The 14,656-nt window shown below is 41.7% G+C and overlaps 1 protein-coding gene across 3 annotated transcripts; it reads left to right on the top strand.

Annotated features, from left to right (window-relative positions):
• The first annotated feature begins 935 nt into the window (after positions 1-935).
• Positions 936-4,788, top strand: LOC110489291 (serine/threonine-protein kinase SBK1). Of its 3 annotated transcripts, none has more exons than XM_036971661.1 (4): positions 936-1,388; positions 2,965-3,045; positions 3,221-3,423; positions 3,562-4,788. In XM_036971661.1, exons 1-4 carry the CDS (start codon positions 1,370-1,372, stop codon positions 4,366-4,368), a joined length of 1,110 nt encoding a protein of 369 aa, XP_036827556.1. In that variant the 5' UTR covers positions 936-1,369; the 3' UTR covers positions 4,369-4,788. The 3 variants fall into 3 exon arrangements, with proteins under 3 accessions (XP_036827556.1, XP_021417668.2, XP_021417667.2); XM_021561993.2 differs by lacking the exon at positions 936-1,388 and adding an exon at positions 1,395-1,698 and having other exon boundaries at positions 2,965-3,109; XM_021561992.2 differs by lacking the exon at positions 936-1,388 and adding an exon at positions 1,395-1,698 and having other exon boundaries at positions 2,965-3,423.
• Positions 4,789-14,656: the final 9,868 nt, after the last annotated feature.

Below are 14,656 nucleotides of genomic sequence, written 5' to 3'. Positions count from 1 at the left end.
ACATGTAACACTGAGGACATATTGCTAACACAGCCAAAGTGACAGTACAGTTGTAAGTTGCGTGGTAATGCGAGGCACGGAGAAATGTATCCGCCCCAAGGGGGGCTGGAAGGGTTAGAAAAGATGTTGGGCAGAATAGCTGGTGGTCGGATGGGTGGCGGTGGGGGAGATAGTTGGATAGTTGGCAAGCTGGAGGAAATAGAGTTGGCAGGCACTCAAGGTACGAGAGGATCGCACTATAAAGCTGTTTTGGTGCGTGACCCCCTGCAGCTGTTCGGTTTGTCAAATGAGGGGAGAGAGGGAGTTGGAGAGGAAGACAGAAATAATTAATTCAAAAATAAAGAACGAAAGACAGACAGAAAGAAAAACAAAGACAAAAAGACGGAAAAAAAGACAGAAAGACAGACAGAAAGACAGAAAGACAGACAGAAAGACAGAAAGACAGACAGACAGAAAGACAGATAGACAGACAGAAAGAAAGAAAGACAGACAGAAATACAGAAAGACAGACAGAAAGAAAGAAAGACAGACAGAAAGACAGACAGAAAGACAGATAGACAGAAAGAAAGAAAGACAGACAGAAATACAGAAAGACAGACAGAAAGAAAGAAAGACAGACAGAAAGACAGAAAGACAGACAGAAAGACAGAAAGACAGAAAGACAGAAAGACAGACAGAAAGACAGAAAGACAGAAAGACAGACAGAAAGACAGACAGAAAGACAGAAAGACAGACAGAAAGACAGAAAGAAAGACAAAAAGTCAGACTGAAAGACAGAAAGAAGGACAGACAGAAAGACAGACAGAAAGACAGAAAGACAGACAGAAAGAAAGAAAGACAGACAGAAAGACAGAAAGACAGACAGAAAGACAGAAAGACAGAAAGACAGAAAAACAGAAACACAGAAAGAAAGAAAGAAAGAAAGACAGAAAGACAGAAAGACAGAAAGAAAGAAAGAAAGACAGAATAAAAAACAGAAGGAATGAAAGAGGCACAAAACAGGTGGACAAGTTGAGGGAAAGAGGCAGTCATTTGAAAGCCTGTGATGGAGTGTGTGCCGCTTGTTAAGCACAGGTCACACACAGATGGTTATCCAAGCCCAGGTTTGTCAGAGTGGCATGCCCTCTCTTGCTCCTCTTCAAAGGTGAAATGCAGCAAGAGTGGAGGGAGAGAGAGAGAGTGGAAAATGAGAGAGTGTCTAGATAAGTGTTTGGATTGACACAGGCGTTCATTTGTTGACTGACAGATCAAACTCAAAACATTGACTGGCCTTGGCCTCCACAACAGGGAGGGAAGGCACCAGTGGGAGTGGCTGGCTTTCGACTGATGGGACAGACAGCTCACCAGAGAATCCGGAAGGAGGGAGAGAATGTGGGAGGACTGCGGAGGTGAGGAACAGGGGAGCAAGATAATGTAATGATTAAAGTAGGGGAGGAGATATCAAAACGCACAAACAGCAGAGATAGAAGAGCCTTTGCTGAGAAAGACCAGACACGGACAACTATTCGACAAGATCTCTAGAGCAAGAACTCCTTTACCTTGTGATTGGAAGCGCTACAGTGCAGCTTATGTTTTGTGGAAGCATTTCTGAAAGGTGCACTACTTGGTAGATGTGGGCAGGGATTCAGATTCACTGCAACCTGTCTGTGAGGAACATCACAATATCAGTGTGAAGTCAACCACAGAGCCAAAATGACAGTAAGTAAGCCATCCTCTCAACCCCATTTTCCTCTGCAACCAAAGAAAGAATTAGGAGCAATGTGTTTCATTCAGCCAATAATCATCAAGGTTTAGGGAGACATTTGTAGAAGTTTTCTAAGATGTTGACTTCTTCTGGAATTGAGTTAATCCAGTTTACCTTTATACATTTTTTTTCCCAAAATGTATTAATACACAATGAACTTTTATTGCACTGTTATATAAACAAGGGGGGTCCAGTCTCTAATGCATGTACTGCCTCCATTACAATAGTGTGTTTTCCTTGATGACTACGCCAATTACGCCCCCCCCCCACACACACACACACACTCACACACACACAAATGTACTCATAAAGCTTAGAGTATTTCTATTTCATTGAATTTTCATTTAGGATGAAAAAAAAATGAAATTGTAAATAGCCGGTTAATATTGAGCTGTACAAATGCATGCAACATTTCTGCCTTATACCGATGTGAGATGTCCCTGTTATGTGACAAAATGCTGTCACACGTGTCACTGATACTAGACAGCAGGTTATTAGATACAACCAATTGAATATGCTGTATACACACTATTTGGTAACACTTTATAATACATTGTAAATTATTATACATGTTTATAAATGCTTTATAAATGATTATAAATGCTATGAAAGCTTATGAATTGGAATCCTCGTAACGCTTGTAAATAATGAAACACCTATTTATTAACAGTTTACTAATGCGTGTTCATGATAGGTTTTGTAACGTGTTGACCCCGTTATATTGATTCATATTCATATCAATCCATACGGTTTCTGCTCACACTATTGGTACGGAACGTTCCACTGTTGTAATCCATATTGAGTAGTAGATAGAGGACAAGACAAACTTAATCCACAAACCACGCAACTCTCTTTCCCCCAACACAAAGTTACATAACCAAGGTGTTAAATCCATGTCTCTACAGGCTATTCAGGTAATGCCGTGCTGGCAGGGGTCTGGCCTGGGCTTAACCCTGTGGAGCTTGCTATGCCACAGAGATGTACTAATGGAGTGTCTTGGGGTCAATCCGTTCGGCTAATACAGAAAAATCACACAATAGCTCTCCTGGTCCCAATCAATGGAAAAGACAACAACCAATCAGAATAAATCAAAGGCTTTGTTGAAATAGGAGGGTGTCCAAAAACTGTCCATCCGTTCATAGGGCTATAAAGGGAAGTCTTTACATCTGGTTTAGTGATAAGCATCATGACAGATATATGTTATGCTCCCATCTCCGCAGGCTGCCACGAGACTGTTGGACGAGATGTGCCATCTCACGGCCCAGTCGCTGACATCACTGGAGACCTCGGACCACTTCCAGGTGGTCAAGATGTTAGGGGAGGGGTCGTACGGGAAGGTCATGTTGGCTGTACATCGGAAAAGAGGTCAACTATGGATCTGTTTTAATCCTAACCCCAGTTTGCCTGGCCTCATATCTCCAGAATGTCTTTCTTTCTTTTGTTCTGATCACTTTTCTCTCTTTTCCTTCCCCCAAGGCACTCCAATGGCCCTGAAGTTCTTTCCTCGTGATTCCACAAATCTCTTCTCCTTTTTGCGAGAGTATAACCTCTCCCTCTCCTTCTGCACCCACCCGTCCCTGACCAAGGCCCTGGGCATTGCCTTCTCCACCCCCTCACATTACGTTTTCGCCCAGCAAGCCAGCCTCTTCGGTGATCTATACGACGTCATTGTCCCTGAGGTATAATATACAGTATGTGTAAAAAATTTTTTTTAAAACATCCACGCCCATGAGACATTTGTCAGTGTTCTCTTATAAATCTTTGGTAACTAACAAAATGGGAAATGTAGTTCAACTGTGCCTATGTCTATGTCTCAGGTGGGTGTGGAGGAGGACTGTGTCCAGAGGGTGGTTTCCCAGCTGTGCGGTGCCCTAACCCACCTCCACTCCCTGGGCTTCGTCCACCGCGACGTCAAGCCTGAGAACATCTTCCTGGTCGACGCTGCCTGCCGCTGGGTCAAACTGGGCGACTTCGGCATGGCCAAGGCCACGGGAACCAAGGTACCTGGTGTGTGGTACAGTTCTGCTTACTGTACGCCCGAGGCAGAGATATCAAAGGAGTCGGAGGATAGTAGACATAATACTGCTTCAAAACCAGATGGAGGAAATGGGTTGGACAGCAAGATCAAGCGGGTGTGGGTGTCGGTAGAGGCCAGTACAGACTGCTGGGCCTTGGGGATCCTCACCTACGCCATGCTGACTGGCAGTCTACCCTGGACGCAGACAGCGTCCGACGACCGCTCTTACATCAAGTACAAAGAGTGGTTTGACCAGCAGAAAGATCAAGAAGGTCAGGACGATGAACTAGACCTATGGGGGGGGGAAGGAAAAGACGAGGGCATCATGATGAGTTTGGATAAAGACAAGCAGAATCGGAGCAAGAGAAAATCCCATCCGGTCGCCCCCCAGTTTGCCTGTTTCACCCCACTGGCCAGTTCCCTTTTCCTGTCACTACTTCACCCGCAGCCTAGGCTTCGCGGTAGGCCCGACGATGTGCTGGGCTACCTGGGAGGAGACTGGTTGCAGGTGAAGGAGAAGATACAGCTGGAGGAGGAGAAGAAGAAAATGAGAGGGCGTGAGGTCATCAGGAACGAAAACGAGAGGGAGGGACGGGGAGAGGGATAAAGGAGTGGCGACACACGATCATATGAACTCACAAACTCAGAGGTGAAAGAGACAATATTTTTTGACCTCCCAGAAGACAATACATATCCTCTGATGTGTCACATTGGTGCATAAAAAGACTGTGTACAGTATATAATACCACTACAGTTGCACTTACTACAAGATAAATAGCCATCAAGTCATTGTTGATACTGGATAGCATTTGGGGATAGACACAGCTGCAATTGGCTACTTTAGGGACTTGTAAGCACTTTAAAAGTATAATTTCGATGTGTTCAATCTAGTCAATTCTAAGTGTGACTTGATGATGGTGTTTCTGTATTCTAATGTTTTTTTTATAATATGTAAATGTCATCTGATTGTCATATAATTTCTTGTGGTTGGAATTGAGTCTAATAAACATTTTATTCTGAATTATCATTTGGATTAAACTCATAACTTCAACGTTTTCCTGGGCCTGCCTCGCCTAGATTGCTATGATACTTACAGATGTTGAAGTCTTCTCCATTTTGTGTTGATTCTACAGTAAGTTATCTGGTTACTCTACTGTATTAAGTTAAGCAAGAAAATTGACCAGATTTCAGATTTGTTTATTGTATTATTGGACTTGGAAAGTAGAATAACAACTGCGACTGCAAGCACCGCACTAGGCAGAAACTGGTTGAATCATCGATGTTTCCATGTCATTTCAACAACAAAAATGCAATGTGATGACATTGAATTAACGTGGAAAACTGATTCGATTAGCAAAAAGTCGTCAACATAAAGGGAATTCAGTCTTTTTCACCCAACTTTTAACCTAAGTCCAATGACATGGTGAGAGGTTTTGTTGATTTCACGTTGAATTCAGGTTAACTCAACCAAACGTAAATCAAAACTAGACGTTGAACTGACGTCTGTGCCTAGTGGGACATGACTATCACTCCATAATGTGAACTCCATGCAGTAGGCAGTCGGCCTTCAACAAGTAGCCATACCCCTTGCCATAGAAGGAACTGGCATTATGATACAACATAAATCTGCTCGTCTGCACAGCAGGGTCCTCCAAAATCCCATAATAATGCACAATGTCAGCAGAACGTCATCGTCCCCATTGCAAATGGACGGAAATATGGAGGCCATCTTATGTGTTTGGGACCATCTCACTCCACAAGACGACACAGTGACTGTCATTCACTTATCATGACAAACAAGATCCAGAGAGGATTGGAACAAAATGGCTGCTTGTTATGACACATTTGCATTGTGGTGTGCGAGTAACTGAACACTATGTAATAACCATAATATGACACCCCGGCATGCATAGGCCTACATACAAGCACACACCCTCACATACAGACACTAACACTCAGAGTACCAAACACACACAGAGAGATCTTCCCAGGGTGCCACCACAGACATATTTAAAAATAGACCGGACTCAGTTTATTAACCACTACGAACCATCATCATCCCCAACCCCCTGCTCGGCACCTTTCTCACTCTCTGGCCTACAAAGTTCTCAAACAGGTCACACACAGCATTCACTTAACCCACTCACACACACGTTCAGTCAACATTATCACAAGCAATGGGTGAATTCCTTGAACAGACCACACATGAACACGTAGTCCTGTCAGCTCTCTTTCTCATACCATCAATGCACATACACTACCGGTCAAAATGAATCAATGCACATACACTACCGGTCAAAATGAATCAATGCACATACACTACCGGTCAAAATGAATCAATGCGCATACACTACCGGTCAAAATGAATCAATGCACATACACTACCGGTCAAAATGAATCAATGCACATACACTACCGGTCAAAATGAATCAATGCACATACACTATCGGTCAAAATGAATCAATGCACATACACTACCGGTCAAAATGAATCAATGCACATACACTACCGGTCAAAATGAATCAATGCACATACACTACCGGTCAAAATGAATCAATGCACATACACTACCAGTCAAAATGAATAAATGCACATACACTACCTGTCAAAATGAATCAATGCACATACACTACTGGTCAAAATGAATCAATGCACATACACTACCGGTCAAAATGAATCAATGATGCACATACACTACCGGTCAAAATGAATCAATGCACATACACTACCGGTCACCTTCACATTCAAGGGTTTTTATTTTTACCATTTTCTACATTGTATAATAATAGCGAATACATCAAAACTATATGGAATCATGCAGTGACCAAAAAAGTGTAAACAAATAAAACATATATTTTATATTTGAGATATTTCAAATAGCCAGCCTTTGCCTTGATGACAGCTTTGCAAACTCTTAGCATTCTCTCAACCAGCTTCATGAGGTTGGCACCTAGAATGCATTTCAATTAACAGGTGTGCCTTGTTAAAAGTACATTTGTGGAATTTCTTTCCTTCTTAATGCGTTTGAGCCAATCAGTTGTGTTGTGACAAGGTAGAGGGGTATCAAGAAGACAGTCATATTTGGTAAAATATTTGGCTCTCATGAGGACCACCACAGGAATGGAAGACCCAGAGTTACCTCTGCTGCAGAGGATAAGTTCATTAGAGTTATCAGCCTCAGAGATTGCAGCCCAAATAAATGCTTCATAGAGTTCAAGTAACAAACACATCTAAACATCAACCGTTGAGAGGAGACTGTTTGAATCAGGCTATCATGGAATTGCTGAAAAGAAACCACTACTAAAGGACACCAATAAGAAGAAGAGACTTGCTTGGGCCAAGAAACACAAGCAATGGACATTAGACCGGTGGAAATTTGTCCTTTGGTTTGGAGTCCAAATTGAAGATTTTTGGTTCCAACCGCTGTGTCTTTGTGAGATGCGGTGTGGGTGAACGGATGATCTCTGCATGTGTATTTCCTACCGGAGGTGGTGTTATGGTGTGGGGGTGCTTTGCTGGTGACACTGCATGGCTACCACAGCATTCTGCAACGATACGTCATCACATCTGGTTTGGGCTTAGTGGGACTACCATTTGTTTTTCAACAGGACAATGACCCAACACACCTCCAGTCTGTGTAAGGGCTATTTTACCAAGAAGGAGAGTGATGGAGTGTTACATCAGATGACCTGGCCTCCACAATCCCCCGACCTCAACCCAACTGAGATGGTTAAGAATGAGTAGGACCACATAGTCAAGGAAAAGCAGCCAACAAGTGCTCAGCGTATGTGGGAAATCCTTCAAGACTAATGGAAAAGCATTCCAAGTGAAGCTGGTTGAGAGAATGCCAAGAGTGTGCAAAGCTGCCATCAAGGCAATGGAAGGCAACTTTAAACAAATCTAAAGGTATTTTTAAATTCTTCAATTGGTTACTACATAATTCCCTATGAGTTCTTTCATAGTTTTTGATGTCTTTACTTTATTCTACAATGTAGAAAATAAAGAAAAACCTTGAAGGCAAAAAACACCATTTGTCGAACATTCTCATGAAATAATAACAAAATACTAAATCTAACTTTCAAACGTTCTTTTTTACCCTCTAAGCTTAATGAAGGTCATTTTTTTCTAGCATGCATTATCCATGAGACGCACGAAGACACACAACTCCTTTTGAAGGTTTTTATTGCCACTTTCACATGTCATGATGAGTAATGAGGACCAAGGCAATAAATCATAAGTACGCATCCAGTGACAGGCAAAGGGTATTTGAAGAATCTCAAATATAAAATATATTTTGATGTGTTTAACAATTTTTTGGGTTACTACATGATTCCATATGTGTTATTTCATACAGTAAAGAAAAAAGTACAAATAAAGAAAAAACATTGAATGAGTGTATGTAACGTTTGTCGTCGGAAGGAGACCAAGGGGGAGGCGTACATTCTATTCCACCAAGAAAAACAATAAACAATACAACGAACAAAAAGCTTAATCGTGCAAACTACATTTTTTTTAACCTTTATTTAACTAGGCAAGTCAGTTAAGAACAAATTCTTATTTTCAATGACAGCCTAGGAACAATGGGTTAACTGCCTGTTCAGGGGCAGAACAACAGATTGGGACCATGTCAGCTCGGGGGTTTGAACTTGCAACCTTCCGGATACTAGTCCAACGCTCTAACCACTAGGCTACCCTGCCGCTACCCTACATGCACTTAAACAAAGACAAGATCCCACACTGAAGGAGGGAAAAAGGGCTGCCTAAGTATGAGACAATGAAAGACAGCTGCCTTTGATTGGGAACCACACTCGGCCAAACACAAAGAAATAGAGAACATAGAATGGCCACCCAAATCACACCCTGACCTAAACAAACATAGAGAATAAATAGGATCTCTAAGGTCAGGGCATGACAATGAGTAGGTGTTCTAAAACTTTTGACTGGTAGTGTACGTGAACAGTAAACACTCCGTGAGCATATATCACACTAACTCCATGTACAATGAGTCTGCCAATAAAATAGTTATTCTTTAGAACTATTGTAAAAAGTCTTCGTGTACAACCCTACATGGGTCAATTCTGCCTGACTGTGTTCGGCTAGTCAATTTATTAGCTTGAATACATTTGCTCTCTTGACACCCGCAACTTCTTGGAAACGACAGCTTGGAAACGACAGCGAGGTCAGTGGCAAGATATCTACGTGCACAGTATGTTGAACCATTACCCAGTCAAATCAAAACATCATAGAACTGTAACTCAACCAACACAAGGCAACTGGAAAACGTGTGGTTGTATCATTCTTACCTAACACTTTACATACAACCTGGTCTCAAATATGTAAATCCAGGACACTCAAATTAGTCTGATATGTTACATTTGGTATGGTTACCTAAGACAATATTTAACACTTTCTCCAATTAGAAAAAAACAGTACAAGAATTCAACATCTATTGGGTTTGAGTAATCTTGACCCATAGACTACATTAGATCCCAAAGACCAACAGCCGGTCCTTACAAACAACTGATTCCATGTTGGGTCCTGGGCGATACAACTCCTGATCCCCTTGTAAAACACTGAGGTTGAAGCGCCCAATGCAAGATAGGTCACACTACAATGGGTTGTCCTTTGCGTAAATCAAAGCGCAAAAATTCTGGTTTTATGAGCAAAACCGAGGGCCGAAAATGGCGTCAGAAAAGGGGCACTAGCCAGTTGTAAATGTATATGGATGGATAAAATACAGTTGTCATCTGCCAGGCTAACAACACCAGGTTACAACTCACTCGGCCAAAACTCGTTAATTACGTCTCGTTAACGGCTGGACAGTTTCATTAGGGTATGACACATGAGAAGGAGAGGGGGCTGGGTTGGAGGGGGCTGAGAAGGATCGCTGCACAGCTCCAATACATTATTACAACCGCGGCGCACTCCTGACATTTCACCTGATATGAGTCACTAATGGTGTGTGCTTGTAAAAGTACGCCAAAGTTTGTGTGTGTGAGAGTGAGTGAGAGTGGGGGGGGGGTCAAGAAAGATCGAGAGAGATGCAAGAAACTGCATTGTAGATATGTTTAAAATGTATTTTCTCGTGGCCACAACATCAGAACATCACATGCCAACTAAATTCAAACCGATCTGTCTCGTATTTTGGCTTAGAGTTTCATAGATATGTATTAAATGTTGACATACAATTTTACATAAGGTGCCAGTCTCTGATGGGTAAATTAATATTAGCATCCAGTAGCTACAAGTCTGTTAATGGGCCTAGCACACGACTAGTGCAGTCAGGCACTCTGCGGTCTGACACCTGAACCCCCGCACTGCCTTCGACCAGACCTGTGTTTGTGAGGCAACTTTAAAAAATGATGGATGTAAGACATGAGGGCATTGGAATCAGAACTAGAATCTCATGTGCTTGTATACAAATGTCAAATATAATTTGAAATAGATAACAAAGTGACATTTCAAAGGTGCTATTCAGTCACATCCTCCCGAAAAGGATACTTTTATAATATGAGTTGGATTGAAGTGTTAGAAAGATGTTTCAGATATATTTTCAGAATTAATGAGGCTCTATGGTAACACTGAAAACACCAAAATCAAATACCTAAAGCGAAATACAGCACATTTATCCAAAAATTGTTTTTCGGAATCGACAACCACCAAGTCGATGGAAACATCATGTTAAATTGTGTTTTGAGAGCAACATCCCTTCCTCTGCCACAACTAACCACTACCACCAACCACTAATTTTAGCATTTTCTAATGTAGGATAATGAATGTCCCCTAGTTAGCATGCTTCAATTATCATGTCCAAATCATCTCTGAAAGGGATTGTGTAGCTCAAATGAAGTTTATTTTGGATGATTTGGGCATGAAATTAAAGCATACCAATGAGGGACATTTACTTACAGTGCCTTGCGAAAGTATTCGGCCCCCTTGAACTTTGCGACCTTTTGCCACATTTCAGGCTTCAAACATAAAGATATAAAACTGTATTTTTTTGTGAAGAATCAACAACAAGTGGGACACAATCATGAAGTGGAACGATATTTATTGGATATTTCAAACTTTATTAACAAATCAAAAACTGAAAAATTGGGCGTGCAAAATTATTCAGCCCCTTTACTTTCAGTGCAGCAAACTCTCTCCAGAAGTTCAGCGAGGATCTCTGAATGATCCAATGTTGACCTAAATGACTAATGATGATAAATACAATCCATCTGTGTGTAATCAAGTCTCCGTATAAATGCACCTGCACTGTGATAGTCTCAGAGGTCCGTTAAAAGCGCAGAGAGCATCATGAAGAACAAGGAACACACCAGGCAGGTCCGAGATACTGTTGTGAAGAAGTTTAAAGCCGGATTTGGATACAAAAATATTTCCCAAGCTTTAAACATCCCAAGGAGCACTGTGCAAGCGATAATATTGAAATGGAAGGAGTATCAGACCACTGCAAATCTACCAAGACCTGGCCGTCCCTCTAAACTTTCAGCTCATACAAGGAGAAGACTGATCAGAGATGCAGCCAAGAGGCCCATGATCACTCTGGATGAACTGCAGAGCTCTACAGCTGAGGTGGGAGACTCTGTCCATAGGACAACAATCAGTCGTATATTGCACAAATCTGGCCTTTATGGAAGAGTGGCAAGAAGAAAGCCATTTCTTAAAGATATCCATAAAAAGTGTCGTTTAAAGTTTGCCACAAGCCACCTGGGAGACACACCAAACATGTGGAAGAAGGTGCTCTGGTCAGATGAAACCAAAATTGAACTTTTTGGCAACAATGCAAAACGTTATGTTTGGCGTAAAAGCAACACAGCTGAACACACCATCCCCACTGTCAAACATGGTGGTGGCAGCATCATGGTTTGGGCCTGCTTTTCTTCAGCAGGGACAGGGAAGTTGGTTAAAATTGATGGGAAGATGGATGGAGCCAAATACAGGACCATTCTGGAAGAAAACCTGATGGAGTCTGCAAAAGACCTGAGACTGGGACGGAGATTTGTCTTCCAACAAGACAATGATCCAAAACATAAAGCAAAATCTACAATGGAATGGTTCAAAAATAAACATATCCAGGTGTTAGAATGGCCAAGTCAAAGTCCAGACCTGAATCCAATCGAGAATCTGTGGAAAGAACTGAAAACTGCTGTTCACAAATGCTCTCCATCCAACCTCACTGAGCTCGAGCTGTTTTGCAAGGAGGAATGGGAAAAAAATTCAGTCTCTCAATGTGCAAAACTGATAGAGACATACCCCAAGCGACTTACAGCTGTAATCGCAGCAAAAGGTGGCGCTACAAAGTATTAACTTAAGGGGGCTGAATAATTTTGCACGCCCAATTTTTCAGTTTTTGATTTGTTAAAAAAGTTTGAAATATCCAATAAATGTCGTTCCACGTCATGATTGTGTCCCACTTGTTGTTGATTCTTCACAAAAAAATACAGTTTTATATCTTTATGTTTGAAGCCTGAAATGTGGCAAAAGGTCGCAAAGTTCAAGGGGGCCGAATACTTTCTGTATATGTGTTATTTGTTAGAAAATGCTAATATTAACAGCTGGTGTCAGTGGCTAGTTGAACATAACCAAAGTGTGGATTGCAGTCTTTTCTTGTACATACAGCCAGTAGACTAAGGAAACAAATGTGCTAATTTCCAATTTGGCTAAGTTATCCATTGAATGTGAAAAATGTAAGGATATGTGACACTGAGCTTGGTCCAGACCCTCTTGGTATTTTCACAGTACGTCATCTTCAAAGCATTGACAGACTCATAGCATTGCAAGTCCCGTTCCTCAGAACTATGAGTGTATGTGTATGAGCCCCGTGTTGCCAATTGATCAGTTGAACGATATCCTGGGACGGATGGGGACAGATGGGGGAATAGAGCGAGACAGATGAGGCTCAGTGGAAGTCATTGAGACTGTACCTCCTCTCCTTTTTCCATCTCTCTCATTACTCTCACTATCCATCCATCTCCTTCCTTCGTTTTCACTGTCAGCAATGCTAAAAGCGACCAGCCACGGAGAGATCATGCACTGACCCCCTGTTCCTCACCTCTCCCTCACTCTTCCTTCTCGTCTGTCTAGGTCATGTCACCAGCAACCAGTCATGGAGTCACGCTAACCCCCTCTCACCCCCACCTCTTTCTCTCTCCCCCTCTCTCTCCCCCACTCCTTCTCTTCATTGACTTCCAGCCTCTGCCTGGCTTGTCACAGTCTTATCAATCTGTCTGTCCACTGTGTTCTTCACATGATGTTCCCTGTGCCCATGTCCCCCTGACCCTGTTGTGCCAACTTGGTATTTGTGGCGAATGTGTCAGGTCAATTGAAAGGTCCAATGCAGCTATTTTATTTTAATATCAAATAATAAAATAAATATTTTCTTCTATTTATTCAGGGCAACCCAACTGAGACCAGTGTCTCATTTACAATGGTGCCTGACAAAATTACATCAACAAAATGATTAAGAAACTATCAGACAGCTATGAATACATCAGGTTATTACAACAAGTTATAATAATACATTGAAACAATTGCACGTTTCAGTAAACTCATTTAACAAGAGTTTTAAACTGCTCTATCGGCAGCAGGGAATCCATTTTGTGTAATGAAAGTTCCGGAGGGATCCGTGACAGCTTCCTGCTGTTCGTAGAGAGGTAAGATCTAAAAGATCTCAAAAATAAGCCCATCTTAAATCTTAGCTCATCTGTATACATATTTTAAAAGGTTAGATCTTATCAATCCAAACGCCCAGATATTTATAGGCGGGACCCCACTCGATAAGAGAACCAAGCATCCAATGAGTGAATGTGTAGCCCATGTGAGATAATTCCCTGTGAATTAGGGAACAAAGTATATTTAGTTTTGCCTGCATTAAGTAAAAGTTTTAAATCACCATCCGAAAGCACACATTGTCTGTCAAATAGTTTTTAAACCATTTGCAAGAGTCCTTATCTAGGCCCATTTCAGACGGTTTTTGAATGAGTAGGGAATGGTCAACTGTGTCGAAGGCCTTGGAACGGCCTCTACATAAGGCAGCACAACGATTTTTATGATCTAGGCAATTTAACCCATCAGCTGAAACAAGCATAGTGGCTGAAACAGTGCAATTGCCAGGTCTTAAACCAGACTAGTGGAAATGTAGAATAGATTGAGAAGTTGAAAAAGTTCTTAGCTGGGAGTTGATCCAAATCTTTCCAAATCTTAGGGATAACACCAGTAGCAATTTGTCAAGTAAAAAAACACAGGTCAGAGGTTCAACGACGAGCGGGGCAGAGAGCTGTAGTGAGAAGAGGTCAAGTGAACCATCTCCTGCATAAACATTACATCATAGAAATCAAATGGTTGTAATGAAAATAAAGTATGTGGGGGCGGCAGGTAGCCTAGTGGTTAAGAGTGTTGGGCCAGTAACCGAAAGGTTGCTAGGTTGAATCCCCGAGCTGACGAGGTACACATCTGTTGTTCTGCCCCTGAACAAGGTAGTTAACCCACTGTTCCAAGGCTGTCATTGTAAATAAGAATTTGTTCTTAACTGACTTGCCTAGTTAAGTAAAATAAAATAAATGTGTGTCTGCCTCAGTCTCTACAATCTGATGTGACTAAAGGACTCCCTCTAGTGGAATGAGATACATTTGCATAGATTATCCTTCCAAACAGATGGCTAGCTGATGCAAAATGGTTATTAAAAGCACTACAAATTTCCATTTTGTCTAGTATGGGACCAGAGGCTTTCAAAACCTGCTGGGCATTACGACGGGGTGGTGTTTTGTTTGAAGGATTTGACCACTTTTCAGAAGTTGGCTTGATTACCACCACTCTCCGACACACAATTCGAGAAATATGTTGATTTTGCTTTTCTTTGAGATAGATGTCCATTTCTCAAATGTCTGAAGGAC

The sequence above is a fragment of the Oncorhynchus mykiss genome, chromosome 32 (assembly GCF_013265735.2).
Source record: "Oncorhynchus mykiss isolate Arlee chromosome 32, USDA_OmykA_1.1, whole genome shotgun sequence".
Lineage (NCBI taxonomy): Eukaryota > Metazoa > Chordata > Actinopteri > Salmoniformes > Salmonidae > Oncorhynchus > Oncorhynchus mykiss.
Note: the sequence above shows the minus strand (reverse complement) of the source record. Positions and strands in the feature narration are given on the sequence as shown.

Coding starts and splice junctions, on each gene's coding strand:
- LOC110489291 (XM_021561992.2), top strand. Junction 3,424..3,561: donor ACGACGTCATTGTCCCTGAG/GTATAATATACA, acceptor TCTATGTCTCAG/GTGGGTGTGGAGGAGGACTG.